Here is a 15,770-nt window from a genome sequence, read left to right on the forward strand (position 1 = left end):
ATATCTCGGAAAAAAGATAAAACATTATGGAAGTGTAATATAATAAGTGTGGCTTTTCCTGAAGACGTATTCTCCATTTTTCCAAACCCTGTGTGTGTGTTTGTGTGTATAATTATGTTGCAAAAGATTCATTAGTGTGAACTAGATTCCAAATATATTTTTCTATGAAATTATGTTTTCTTGCTTAAAATAAAATTTTGTTTATTTGATAGAGTTTGTATTTTACTTAAAAGTTTGGTACAGTGCTAATTTAATTTTGTTCAACTTAAAAGGTATTTCTTGGCACATGAGATATCTTCCACATTCTCTTAAATGACTTCCCTAGATCTTTACTTCTTTCGAATCTTCACTTCATTATCTTTTTCCCTTTGCAACTGAGCTTCTTGAATGAGACAACTCCCTCCTCTCAATTCTTACTCACTTTTCAGTTCCCATAGAACATTTACCTCTATTATCTTATTTTACAAACACTACCCTCACCAAGGTCCAGACTCAGACTTCCACATTCCATGGTTTGTTTTCTGCGTATAGTGCTGCTGACTACCCTCTACTTCCTCGGCTTCTGAAACATCCTTCTCTTGTGGGTATGTATATATGTATGTATGTATGAATGATTGTTTTACTTCTTTGTCCTTTCACAATCTTCTTTGTCATATCCTTACCCTCCTGTTCCTTTTCGTAATCATTAGGGCTCATAGGATCTTCATTTAAATTCTCTCAGTATACTTTCTTTCTAAGTCTTCTCAGCTATTATACTTCAGTAGCTTTAAGTACTACCTATATTTGGATGCTTCTACAATTCTGTCACTATCCTAGACTTCTTTACTGAGAGCCAGACCTGTATTTACAGCCACTTGTGCGTCTCCTTCTGGAATACCAAGAAAATCTAACATTAACAAACTCCAAATTAATCACATTCCCTACCCCTTTCCCCATCCCCAATTGTTAATGGAATCACAACCCCAGTCACCAAGATCAGAAATATCTGGGACTTTTCCAGTTTCGCTCCCTCATCTGTTTTTTTCTGCTCAATGTCTTAAATATGTTTCTTCTTTATCCCTCCATTGTTCCCTCTTTGTAGACCCCTATTCTGTCATCTAACTAGTGCTGTCCAATAGAAGTATACTATAAACCACTAAATAACTAAATTTTAAGTAGGCATCCTAAAATAATAAAAAAAAAACAAATGAAATAAATTGATATATTTTATTTTTTATCTAATGTATTAGCTCAACATGTAATATTTTAAAATTACTATTATTGAGAGATTTCACATTCTTTTAAAAAATTATACTAAGTCTTTGAAATCTTGTGTCTATTTTATACTCGCAGCACATTCCAATTTAGATGAGCCATATTTCAAGCACTGAGTAGCCATATGTGGCTATTGACTGTTGTCTTGCACAGCATAGATCTAGTCTATCTTAAGAGCTTTCTTTTTGATTTCCTGATTTTTATAGTCTCTTCCTTAATTGGTTGATTCTCCATATCACACCAAAGTTATCTTCCTAAAAACAAATTTGATCATCACATTTACTTGCTTTAAAAAGTCCACTCTGATGCCTGTAGAATTATTTTTTTATTCAAGAACCTTTACAGTTGAGTCCTAACACATTTCACCAATTTCATATCTAGCTACTCTCTTTTTCCCTGTCTACATTAGCTTCTCACTATTCCTTACAACTCTGTTCTTTCCTCCATCTAGAATATTTTTTTCTTAGACCAATTCCTAACTACCCTTTAAGACCAACTCATAAATCATCTACTCATTAAAGTCTTCTGTGACATCCTCAGTTAATTTCTGAGTCCTATATGTATATACAAATTTGTGTTCATATCTCTGTTATAAGCACTTAATCTGTTTATTCTTAGCTCTCACTATTTTGTTTCCCCAGAGCTGAGCACACTCACTAAGCTTATGGTTTAGCATGCTTGAATGAATAAGCATATGTATTTGGACTACACTTTTTAATCAGACAATTTTGTTCCTGTAATTTTAATCATTTCAAGGAAGAATTAAAAAGTTATTTCTAATGCTGGATTGTTGCTCTAAATTGAGTTTGCTTTTCTCATAGGTTCAAGTAAAAAAACAGCTGAGAGAAACAAAAAACAGGAAAAATGAAAACTCATTTGAGAAACAGTTCTCCTGTCATGAAAATTCTAAAAGCTGTATAAGGTTAGTGATTAACTTTAGAAGTGGAATGCAAATGAGTGGAACTGAAGTTAACTAGTACCAAAAGGGTATTTACAAAAAATGAAGTGGGGTTTAAATGTGTTTAATCATTTATTCAGAAGCACACACTTGATAATTTAAGGAGGGACTAGCTGAAATCTGAGAATCCAATTTGAGCTGTACTCGGTTTTTGGTGAAGAACTGGTTCTGGCTGGGCATGGTGGCTCACTCCTGTAATCCCAGTACTTTGGGAGGCTAAGGTGCGAGGATCACATGAGACCAGGAGTTTGGTACCAGCCTGGGGAACATAGTGAGGACCGTCCTCTCCTTCTCTTGTCTCTACTAAAAAATAACACAAAATAAAAAGAATTAAAAGAATTTGTTCTTTTAGGTTTATTTCGGAATCTGTTTTAGACCAAACCTTTTGTAAAATAAAATGTTCAGCAATGTCAAATTTCTGAATGCTGGCCAGGTGTGGTGGCTCACACCTGTAAGGCCAGCACTTTGGGAGGCTGAAGTGGGAGGATCACTTGAGCTCAGGAGTTCAAGACCAGCCTAGGCAACATAATGAGACCCTGTCTCTACTAAAAATTTACAGATTAGCCGGGCGTGGTGACACATGACTGCAGTCCCAACTACTCAGGAAATTGAAGCAGGGGGATATCTTGAACCCAGGAATCTGAGGCTACAGTGAGCTATGATCACACCAGTGCACTCCAGCCTGAGCAACAGAGCAAGACTCTGTCTCAAAAACAAACCAAAATTCTGAATGCTTACCCTCATTGTTGTACTTAATCACATACCAATATTAAACACCTAATAGATAAGCATTGGTGCTCATACCACACTGTGAATAGCACTGACCAAGTTATTTATGGACAAAAAGTAGGGACTACCTAATGGTATAGCACAACATTCTTCATCAGTTATAATTTAAACTGCTTATTAACCTTCACATATTGCTTTCCTGTGTTGCAGCAGGCACTTGTTATCTACTATAACAAGTGTTTATGTTAAAACATTTATATATATATATATATGGGTTGTTTTTTCTAGTTGCTATTAAAACCATTGCCTATTTTAACATAAATGCCTAGAAATGCAGTGTTTAGTACTTGAGTTTAATAGGTGTTTAACACATTTTTGAACTAAATTGAATATGAGTAGTACACTGGAAATTAATGCTTAAAATAATAACTTGTTCTAATACATTTGAAACATAAGCTCATTTTGATCTGAAATGTATTTAGAGCTGTCCAAAAGTTGAATTTTTAAGTCAATATGTTGTCACATTCATAATTAAATCTATGATTCATTAGTACTTTTCATCAGAATACTAATTTCTTAAAAGAGTAAGTTTATTTAGTTCCTAAAACAGTTGGCAGTAGTCACTGAGGTTTATTGAACTTATCACTAATTTATAACACTGTAGCTCCTTAGATGTTAACTTTTGGGTAGTTATGGTATTCTTTAAAAATGTGAAGAATGATTCAGATCCCTTCTGCTAGGAAAATACACGTTTACAGACATAAAACTTTGTATATGATTTCAGGGTATTCACGGAATACCCACTCCAAGAGTTTACCCATGAGCCCCAAAGTTAGTAACTGCATTAGACCAAATTATATAATTATTTGTGAAAAATTTCTGAAAAAAATTTTATAATAATTTCTGAAAATTATCAGCTTTGGTTCTTGTATTAATACACTTTTCCCAGGTATAGTGAAGAAATACCTTTTGGTAGAAATACTTTAATTCTTGGTACAACTCATATCACTGGCTGTGACAATATCATAGATGTGCATTTTTTGTTTGTTTGTTCCCTCAAAAAATTACCCAATTCTCTTGGCTCTTGCCAAGAGTGTAGTGGTCATCACAAAATGACCTATAAGGCTCACAGTTCTTATTTGAGTCTAACATAGCAAAAGTTGTCCCCATATTTAACTGCTTTTTCTCAGAGATTTGTCATAAGGAAATAACAGCTGCAAAATTAATAATTTGCCTTTGCCCACCAAGGCTTAGCTTAACAATTTTTCCCAAGGTGGAAAATCTCTGTCAGCTGTTGGATATTTACATTATACTCTTTTGGAGTCTTGGATGTTTTTAGTAGTCCTGTCATTCAGTCTTCTGTTTACTGGATGCTTGGTCTTCCAACATGCAGACAAACTCCATTCAATTTTCCTCTCCCTTCCAAAGCAATAAAACCCTGGGACCTCTCTCTTTCTGATACTTTTTACCAGTTCGAAAGAAGGCACTACAGTGGTATTTGGTTTCTTGGTAGTGAACCTCCATTTTAAGTCATTGTAGAGAATGATAACTGAGTGAGGAGTGGAACTAATTATGCTTTCTTTGCTAAAATTTCCTAATGGTCTTTTTAAAAAATATAATATCTGCTTACCTCTACTCTGCATGGCTCAGTAGCCAGTCAGTCATGATCAACCAATAAGATTATTGTTTAAAGACTGAGATGAGGCCAGACGTGGTGGCTCATGCCTGTAATCCCAGCACTTTGGGAGGCTGAGGCGGGAGAATCGCTTGAAATCAGGGGTTTGAGACCAGCCTGGGCAACATAGTGAGACCCCATGTCTAGTTAAAAAAAAAAGAATAATAAATATACTAGCAAGGCATGGTAGCTTACACCTATAAGCCCAGCACTTAGGGAGGCCAAGACGGGAGGATCACTTGAGCCCAGGAGTTCAAGAATAGCCTCAGGAACAAAGGGAAACTCTCTGCAAAAATAGAAAAAATTAACCTGACAAGGTGGTGCATGCCTGTAGTCCCAGCTACTCAGGAGGCTGAGCTGGGAGGATTGCTTCTGCCCAGGAGGTCAAGAGTGCAGTGAGCCATGATTGTGCCACACCAGTCCAGCCTGGGTGTCAGCAAAAGAGGGCTGGTCTCCAAAAAAAAAAAAGACTGAGATAATACAACTCAATAGTTATTGAAACCTAACTTGACATTCTAATATCTCATGGGAGTCTGTGAGAATATCCTTAAACCATTTACCAGATTTCAGCATAATTACTAAAATCAGTGCATAATAGATTTCATTTTGATGGAGGAGAATGAGTTGAAAATAGTGGGCAAAACGACAGTTTTTTTTCTTAATTCTTTCCTGTCTTTATTAATGTTTACAGAAGAAAAGCCATCATAAGAGAAGATCTATTAAGTGCAAAAGTTTGTGATTTGAAGTTGATACATAGTAAGTGACTTTTTGCTTGTGTATTCTACCTTTTTTGTTGTTTTTTAATTTAATGGTTGTGCCAGAGTTCTCATCAGTAACACCTTGGGCTGGAAAATAGTCCTCAGAGGTCTGTACATTGTGTTAAATCCTACATAAATTTTGTTTTCATGGAGCCATTTATACTGTTTTCTGCCCTTTTTTTCTTCTTGCTCCTCTTAAAAGGTGTGTGTGTGTGTGTGTGTGTGTGTTGGGAGAAAAGAGTGTTCCACAATTTTTTGGTGTTGACCAGCTCATATTGTGACCTTATTCCACCCATTAGTGCAGAAGTCCATAGGGGAGATGAGATTAAATACCTTGTGGGCCAGTAACTGTAAGCAGTAGCAAAGGAAGACTGTGACAGCGAGAAAGTAATTCACAGTTCCCGAAGGAAATTGTAGTTTGGCCTCTAGCCTTCTAATTTGAAACTTAAAAATAAAGCACCTCTAACATGTTTATCTACATGAGCAGTTAAATATTCCTGTCTTCTGTTTTTGTCTGGTACATAATTTTCTAATATACAGGAAGGCTTTGCAGCAGAGCCTGAATAAAAATGACAACATTCATAGTTCTTTGTGACTCCTCCTTGGGGATTCAGGCTGTTTATTCTGTCCCAAAGAACATCTAACTATGGTCTGTTTGTAAGCAAGGAGGTGGGCATTTATTTTCCAGACTAAGTCACAGTGAATTTCCACTTACAGCTAGAACTAGTGAATTAGTGAGCTGTGAAAGAATTGTTTTAAAAAGTGAATAACTTCATTTTTTATGCATTATGAATACCAAGGTTTGTTGGTTTTTTGTTGGTTTTGTTTTTGATTAGAATTAATATGATCCCTCAGGTTAGATGTATAGATTAACAAACGTTTTATCTTTGAAATTTTACTATTAAAGTGAAATTGAAACGAAAGTTGTTTTGATCTCTGGACTTTTGTGGTTGAAAAGGCATTTTTCTTTTGTCAGCTTTAGATATGAAAACAGTCGTTGCTTTTCTATGTCATTGCTGTGGATTAGCATTCTTTTTTTATGAATAGCTATTGTTTGCTTGCCAGTTCTAAGACCCAATATAAAATTTACTGCTGAGGAAGATTAAATGATGTTACAGATTTTCTCTAGATAATTTGGCCCACTAAATTATGCTAGTCTTAGTTTTAAGATCACTGACCACTGTAATTTTCTTAAAGTGTATATCTCTTGCCTGGGCTCATTTTTAGAAGGTGAAATATAGGAAAATCTTCAATTCCATATGCTTCAACATAGTAAAGGTCATTTATAAGCATCTATGATTAATTCTGATTTGAGATTTTGTTTTACTGTTTAGAATGTGGAATATTAGATTGGATAGCTATTTTAAAATTATAATGAGGAAAAAACCCATTTCTGCCAGAAGGTTAACATTGTCTAAGGCCTGTAACTCAATGCTGTATCTACTTAAGATGCCTGAAGTCATTTGTTTGGTTTAGGATAGGCAGAAATACTGATTATACTTTGAGTGGATAATACAAGAGTGCTGATGCTGAGGTAATTATGAGCAAATGTCTTCACTGACCAACCTGGACTGATTTGAAGGGAACTGGGTATAGTAGTTACCCCTTGTCCATGGGTGATATGTTTCAAGTTGATGCCTGAAACTACAGATAGTACCAAACTCTGTGTATATTATGTTTTTTCCTATACGTACATACCCATGATAAAGTTTTATTTATAAATTAGGTGGTGGAAAGATTAACAATAATGAATAATAATATAGAACAATTATAACAATATACTGTAATAAAAGGTGAATGTGGGCTCTGTCTCAAAATATCTTACTGTACTTACTCTTCTTGTGATGAAGGTAGAGTGACACAAGATTTCATCATGTTATTCAGAATGGTGTACAATTTAAAACTTAGAAATTGTTTATATCTGGAATTTTCCATTTAATATTTTTGGGCTGCAGTTGACCACAAGTAACTGAAACTGTAGAAAGAGAAACCGTGAATAAGGGGGGACCACTGTACTCGTTGATTATCCAATTAGTTACTAATATTTTTGCTATGATGTTACTTTTTACTGGGGAAATTTGATAAGTCTAACATGGTCAGTTTTTCTTCCTGTATTGAAATAGATTATTTATTGGATGAAATAGCTTATATTTAGATACTACATTTGATGAAAATTGTTCAGGTTTAAATTCCAGATTCATACTCAGTACATACTCAGTATTGGATGTTCATACTCGGGAGAAGCAAAAGGAATTGAGATCACTCATACATTCAACAAATACCTAACGGTACTGAGCACAGTGACTCTTAGGGGTATAGTAGTGAATAGAAACAACAGAGTGCTTGCCAATGAGATCTTCTCATAGACAAAAATATAAATATATATAAAACAGATGGTAATAAATGCTTTAAAGAAAATAAAACTGGGTTAAAGGTTAAAGGGTGATGACATTGTGGAGATGACCATTTATTTAAAGTGTTAGGGAAACCCTCTTGAATAAAGATATATTTGAGCAGTGACCTTCAAGAAGTAAGAATTTAAGCCATGAAGATATCTCAGGGAAGATTGTTCGGGGCAAGGGAACAGCAAGTATAAAAGCCTGAGACAGGAATATTCTTGGAATGTCTCCAAAGAATAGCAAGGAGGTTATTTGTGGCTAGAATGACTGAATTAGGTAGATAGAGGAGAAACAGTAAGACATAAGGGGAGATCATTTAGGGCCAATGTGAGCTGGGGAGTGTTTTCAGGAGTAATATGATCTGGTACATTTTTAAAGGATTACTCTGGCTGTGAAGGCCACAAATTATAGTGGCTTGGGCCAAGGAGATACTAGTGGAGACGATGAGAAGTGGTTCAATTCTGTATGTACCATTGATCTTTGAACAACACAAGAGTTAGGTCAAAAATCAGTGTATAACTTTTGACTCCCTCAGAACTTGACTAATAGCCTACTGTTGACTGGAAACCTTACAGATAAAACATAAACTGTTGATAAACACATTTTATATGTTACATGTATTATATATAGTATTCTTACAATAAAGTAAGCTAGTGAAAGAATGTTTTTAAGCAATCATAAGGAGGAGAAAATATATTTACTGCTCATTGAGCGGAAGTGGATCATCATAAAGGTCTTTATCCTTGTTGTCTTCACGTTGAGTGGGCTAAGGAAGAGAAGGGGTTGGTCTTGCTGTCTTGGATGGCAATGGCAGAAAAGGTGGAAGGGGAGGCAGAAGAGGCAAGCACACTCAGTGTAACTTTTACTGAAAAACATTCATGAATAAGCAGACCCTTGGAGTTCAAACACATGTTGTTCAAGGGTCAACTACATCGTACTTGAAAGATGAAGCTAACAGGATTCATTGATGGATTGGATATAGGCTACAAGAAAGAAGGAAGTCAGAGTTGACTACAAGGTCTTGACCTAAGGAACTGGTAAAATAGGAGTTGCCAGCTACTGAGATGGGGAAGGCTGGTGGGAGAACATCTGGGAGTGTATAATGAAGAATTATCTTTTGGAAGTAGAATGGTGGTGATTTTGGGGAGTGGGGAAAATAGGGAAATGTTTGTCAAGGGATTCAGAGGTTCAGTTATGCAAGATGAATAAGTTCTGGATACTTAATGTATAGAGGTATAGCAATGTGGATATAATTAACAGTGGTGTATCGTACACTTGAAATTTGCCGACCCAGTAGATCTTGTGTTCTCACTACAAGAAAAAGGGAAAATGGTAACTGTGAGGTGATGCATATGTTTAGTTTGTGGTGATTATTTTCACAGTGTGTACATATATCAGAACATTAAGTAGTATACCTTAAATATATACAGTTTTTGTCAATTGTACCTCAGTAAAGATGAGGGGCAAATTCGTTTTTCAATAAGTAAGGTGTCTACGACCATAGAGATGCTCTGAAGAAATTGGATGTTTACATTTCATGTACAAATAAGATCTATTCATCTTCATGTTATTTTAATGAACAGTTTGTGTTGATGTATGTTTATTTATGCTTGACTCCTCAGTTAAATTGATGGTTTCTTCCAGTTGTCATTTCTTTTCTCATTCTTGAGTTCAGGCAGAATGTTTAAGACTATGATGATCAGAAATAAGACTGAGGCAACATGGTGAAACCCACCTCTACAAAAAATACAAAAATTAGCCAAGTGTGGTGATACACACCTGTAGTCCCAGCTACTCGGGAGGCTGAGGTGGGAGGACCACCTGAGCCTGGGTAAGTTGAGGCTTCAGGTGAGTCATGATTATGCCACCGCACTCCGGTGTGGGTGCCAGAGTAAGACCCTTTCTCAAAAAAATAAATAAATAAAGGGAAATGAGACTGAAAAGGAAGATTGCTATGCAGATAGACACAAAAGTTTTCTTCATTGAGATACAATGCGGTGAAACTGTTTTAGAAAAACTAACCTGGTTAAAGTATTCCAAAAGGATGGGAAGTCAAGTATCTGTTAGAAAGTTTCTAAAGATGTCAAAAGAGGAGATTAATAAACTAACTCTGTCTTCTGAGATTATGTATTAACAGCATTTTGTAAAGTCTTTTTTAAAAGGCTAAATGTCTTGTCCAAGATCACATTGCTAATAATTGGAGCCACCAGAATTTGATCCAGTCTTCTGACTCCATATCCAATGTCACTTTCTACTACAAAATAATACTAAAGCATGATATTGTTAGTGTTACCGACCTTAATTAAGCCTCTCACTTTATGGTTGTCTGCAACCTTTGTAAATTAAATTATTGGCATTCTGATGGATCTTGTTTGGATGTACTTTCAAGCTCAAAAATAATTTTTAATGTAAAATTAGCTCTCTTTAATTTTGATAACAGAATGTCTGCTTGCCACTTATCAGTTAACTGTGATTTTTTTTGTTCCTTCAGGCTAAAGGTCATAAATCATAGCCGTAAGACTAGAACCTTTAAGAATTTTCGCCTTTAATTTGGACATTTCTTTTGTTTTAAATTTTTCTTTTAATTTTCACATTTCTTATAAGGTTTCTTAGACAGTATTTATTAACAAATGGACTAATTAGAAGACTAAGAGAACCTGTAAGTGTAACTTGGAATTATTGCAAAGTTTAGGGTTAGAAATGAGCCTGTCATGCAACAGAAAAGACAGCTTGTATCCTTAAATGTTGACATTTGATGACTAAGCAAGGAACCAAGAGACAAAGTCAAGGTGAAGGTAGAGTTAGTGGGGGATTGTGCAAATTGAATACATCTTTGTTTGCCCAGTTACACTGAACAGAAACCATGATATAGCCTAAGGATAATTTAAATTTCTTTTAATAAAAGAACTACTTGAGAAACTATTGTCTGTCTCTTTATCTAGGATTGATTGGTTAGATTTTAGAAGCAACTCTGCTTAGAGCTTAGCTTCTTTTTTTCGTTTCTTATTTATTTATATATATTTTTTGAGATGGAGTTTCGATCTTGTTGCCCAGGCTGGAGTGCAATGGCACGATCTTGGCTCACTGCAACCTCTGCCTCCTGAGTTCAGACAATTCTTCTGTCTCAGCCTCCCAAGTAGCTTGGATTACAGGCTTGCACCACCATGCCCAGCTACTTTTGTGTTTTTAGTAGAGATGGGATTTCACCATATTGGTCAGGCTAGTCTAACTCCTGACCTCAGATGATCTACTGGTCTTGGCCTCCAAAAGTGCTTGGATTACAGGCGTGAGCCACTGTACCTGGCCAAACTTCTTTAATTTCTTCAAGTTTTGTGAAGCAGGATGGGACTGTTCTTTAAACATAGGTGTGTGACTTTCTGTCTGAAGTCATTTGTTATACAGCAATCAAACTAATGAATAGAGCTTATGAAGTTGTGAATTCTTGTATCTTGATTAGAAATTATTATAGCCTATAAATATAGTATAATATTAGTTAAAACTTCAGCAGGTCTAATAGATGGTTTTACTGGAAGTCAAGCCCCTTGAGTTTTGTACAGTTTTTTTACCATTAAAACACCTGTGACTTTAGTAAAATTATATAAACTGTCTGGTTTTCTCATATAATGAAGATGATGTTGCCACACTAGAGGTATTGCGAAAGGTTAGACAGCAAACCTATTAGCAAATATGTTGAGGAAATACCACTTTCTTCTGTCGTACTAGATAACTGAATCATACATTTTTGTTTTTATTCTCCTTTTTATTCACTTTGTTTCTTGGAATGAACATTAATCTTTGGTTTGAGATAGTAGTTTATAATTGATATAGTTTACAGAAAGGATCTCCCTTTCAGGCATTTCTTAATGTAGTACTTCTTTAAGTGTATACTAGATCCATCTAAGTGTGTCTTTATTAAACTTTGGAATCAATTAGTCAAACTTTAATTGGATGCCTGCCAAGTACTGGATTCTAAGCTCTGAGCCTTTATTATACTTGTTTGCATCGTACAAAAGGATGTTTTAATGAAACATCCTTTGGGATTGGTGTTTCATGAAACATGTTTGGGGATATGCTGAATTAAAATAAATAAAACAAACTTCTAGTTAAGCATAACAGATTGAGTACTTGTTTAATGCTCTGATCCCTCTCATCCCAAATCTCTACTAAAATGACAATAAAAGAATGAAAGAAAAGTGTGGGTTTTTTTTTTTTTTTTAGATGGGGTTTCACTCTTGTCACCCAGGCTGGAGTGCAGTGGTGCTATCTCGACTCACTGCAACCTCCGCCTCCCGGGTTCAAGCGATTCTCCTGCCTCAGCCTCCTGAGTAGCTGGGATTACAGGTGCCTGCCACCATGCCTGGCTAATTTTGGTATTTTTAGTAGAGCAGGGTTTCACTATGTTGGCCAGGCTGGTCTCGAACTCCTGACCTTAGGTGATCCACCAACCTCGGCCTCCCAGAATACCGGGATTACAGGCGTGAGCCACCACGCCTGGCTGGAAAGAAAAGTTTTACGCCACAAAGTTTAAGCCACAAAGACAAGAAAGCTGGAGAGTAGGGGATAGCACATAAGTGTCCACAAAATAGTAAAATAGTATAAGGGGGATGGTAAATTGTCTTAGCAGAAAGCTGATACATAGACATTTCACAAGGAGAATGGAGTTAAGAATCTCAAGATGGTTCACATACCATTGAACCTTAGAAAGTTGAGTTTGAAGGCCTCCATTATCTGTGAAGGAAGTTGAGTTTGAAGGCCTCCATTATCTGTAAAGGCAGAATGGGGTGGTTTCAGAAAACAGAATTGATTAAAAATTTTTAGATCCTGAAGATTCCTGGCTGAACAGGGTAGAACAAGGGGACTACCCAATGAAAGACTGGAGATTTACTCTCTAAAATGAGTATTTGAACCAGATTTAAACTTTAGCATAAATGATGGTACAGCAAACAACAGAGAGGGAAATTAAGTCAAATGATGAGGCTTCTAGTCCTCTACCCAAGATCATTTTTCTTTTTTTTTTTTTTTTTTTTTTTGAGACGGAGTCTCGCTCTGTCGCCCAGGCTAGAGTGCAGTGGCCGGATCTCAGCTCACTGCAAGCTCCACCTCCCGGGTTTACGCCATTCTCCTGCCTCAGCCTCCCGAGTAGCTGGGACTACAGGCGCCCGCCACCTCGCCCGGCTAGTTTTTTGTATTTTTTAGTAGAGACGGGGTTTCACCGTGTTAGCCAGGATGGTCTCGATCTCCTGACCTTGTGATCCGCCCGTCTCGGCCTCCCAAAGTGCTGGGATTACAGGCTTGAGCCACCGCGCCCGGCCCAAGATCATTTTTCAAAGCACTGGCAATCTTGATTACTATTATTTTCCGAAGTAGGAGATAAGGGGCGTCTTTTGGAAAACTGACTTGCCCAAAAGAAAAGACTTAAAGATAATGTCATTTGAGAGTCTCCCAATGAAATAACCAGATGTCTGCTTGATCACCCTGCAGTGAAACAGCTGAAAGGCTCTGACCACCCATCTATACCATTTTCAATCAGTATTTTAGTGTCCCACAAACAATCAAGGATCTCCAGATACTTGAGGAAATCAATATAATAAAGGTGAAAACAGATACAAAAGGAATCTGATGGGACAGACGCATTGCTATAAAATAGGGAATAACTTAAAAAAACTTAATATCCTCAAAGCCTGAAAGAAGGGATGTTTTATCAGTGATTTAAGAAAAATAATATTTAAGAAAAAGCTTTTAGAAGTTAAAAATATTACAGCAAAAATATGAAAATTCAACAGGAATAAAAGATAAGCTCATAAGTCTCAGAAAGTAGTACTTAAAGAGATGATAGGATATTCATTTAAGAGATTCAATATGAAATAATAAAATTTCAGAAAGGAAAAATGCAAAAATTTATTTTTTAAAAAGTAACACAAAGGGAATTTTTCTGTAATAGTAGAGCACAGGTGTCCAGATATGAAGAAATAATATAATACCTAGTAAATGAAAAAAGAATTATACCAGGTACTTCATAAAGTTCTAGAAGTCTGAGGATGACGAGAGAGAGAGTAAAAACAGACCACATAGAGGATTGGGGTTACAGAGTGTCATTAACAATAGTTGGAGTAGTGAAGCAATGCCTTGAAAACTCTACGGAAAATGATTACTAACCTAGAAAATTCTGTAACCTATCAAACTATCCATCACGTATTAACTCAGAATTCCCACCCTTTTCCACTTCTGCTGGAGGATGTATATACTTCACTAAATGAGATAGTAAATGGAAGAACAATGTGAGATTCAGAAAATGAGTTCCAACTCAGGAAAAGATAAAGAGGACAAAGAGGATTATTAGGATAATGAGAAAGGACAATCCCAGAATGACTATTGAACAACAGTTTTGAGAGTTACCAGTTCATATTGGACCAGGACAAAGAAAGAGTTTTGCAAGGAGAGTGGGGAACAAACTTCATAGATGAGTTGTTGTATCTGAGTGTATTAAACTCAGATTTATACTTTTGTTGTAGTTAGCTAAATTAATGGTGGATAATAAGGAAGAAAAGGAAAAGAAAAAACAAAGCCATTATTAACCCTAGGAAAATATCTGAAGCCAGCTAGGCGCAGTGGCTCATGCCTGTGATCCCAGCACTTTGGGAGGCGGAGGTGGGTGGATCACCTGAGGTCAGGAGTTCAAGACCAGCCTGACCAATATGGTGAAACCGCACCTCTACTAAAAATACCAAAATTAGCCAGGCATGGTGGTATACGCCTGTAGTCCCAGCTACTCAGGAGGCCGAGACAGGAGAATTGCTTGAACCCGTTAGGCAGAGGTTGCAGTGAGCTGAGATTGTGCCACTGCACTCCAGCCTGGCCGACAAAGCGAGACTCTGTCTCAAAAAAAAAAAAAAACCTAGAGTAGTATAAGGATGTTATTTAGAAATAAAGAAGTAAATGTTAGAAGAAACAGCCAAAGGATTTGATGAGTGCTTTGGGGAAGCAGAAATCAAGAGTGGGTATTTCCGTAATTTTTCTTTATAAGTTTGGAAGTACTATATGACATCTTAAAGTATGTACATGCATTACTTTGATAAAAACTAAATGAAAAGGTGTATCACTGCCCTCCAAAAACAGACAAGTAGGGTGGATTTGTGAAACGATCTTCAGGAAACCACAATTTAGACAAATTCACCAGTATTGAATACTTTAGAGATTGTCATTGAAGCTGCTGAGTGAAAATTACCCAGAAATACGTGAAATAGCTTTTGGACTGGATTTTTACATGTAGCATTGCCCAGAGAAAACTAACAGTTCTTTCAGTAGAGAGCATTTTATCTAATGAAGGCTTTCTGAGATAGGTTTCCAAGTGAAAGAATGCTGTGTAAACACTACATACTCATTAAGTGTTGAGTGAATGCAACCTGAAACAAAACAACTCAGCATCCTTAGGGCATAAAAGACACAATGTAGGTATAGCACAGCAATTCTATGTCTAGCTGAAGGAACATGGTTATTTCTAAGAGTGTATCTGTGTACCTACCACACGTTTTTACTTCTTGCCTCATAAGCAATTTTTAAAATCAGTGTATCATCTTTTAGATACAGATTTTCAAAGGGGTAAGGCAGTAAGTTCCAGAACTCAGCCTGTTCGCCTGCCACTAACATTGAAATTACATTTGTTACAATAGTTCTGAGAGGGACTTGTGCAAAACCAAACAGCTGTTATATAATAACTAAAAAGGAAATTAGTATGCTATTAAGTAGAAAGTAGGTTATTACCAACTGGACTAACAAATAAAACAAAATATGTATGATCTTGCAGTGCAGGAAACAAGCCTCCTAGTTAATGTGATTTATTTTGAACTATGTCAGTAGGCCCTTTGTGAAGCAAGCAAGGGGGAACATTAAAAGGCAGTTGTCATATGCACTGTAGACAGGTCGTAAGCAAGCAGTGAAGCCACTAACATTGTTGTAACAAAAAGCTGTTTCAGACAGCACGTCTACTTTTCCCTCTT

The 15,770-nt window shown here is 36.3% G+C and overlaps 1 protein-coding gene across 2 annotated transcripts in view; it reads left to right on the plus strand.

Moving 5' to 3' along the window:
- Nucleotides 1-15,770, plus strand: part of SCAF11 (SR-related CTD associated factor 11) — a 79,578-nt gene that overhangs the window by 47,593 nt on the left and 16,215 nt on the right. For both annotated transcript variants that reach the window (XM_033222330.1, XM_033222329.1), the window contains exons 5-6: nt 2,076-2,176; nt 5,308-5,372. In XM_033222330.1, the coding sequence (XP_033078221.1) occupies nt 2,076-2,176; nt 5,308-5,372 (166 nt within the window). The remainder of the gene's footprint in view (nt 1-2,075; nt 2,177-5,307; nt 5,373-15,770) is intronic.

Source organism: Trachypithecus francoisi, unplaced genomic scaffold (genome assembly GCF_009764315.1).
Source record: "Trachypithecus francoisi isolate TF-2019V2 unplaced genomic scaffold, Tfra_2.0 Lachesis_group11, whole genome shotgun sequence".
NCBI lineage: Eukaryota > Metazoa > Chordata > Mammalia > Primates > Cercopithecidae > Trachypithecus > Trachypithecus francoisi.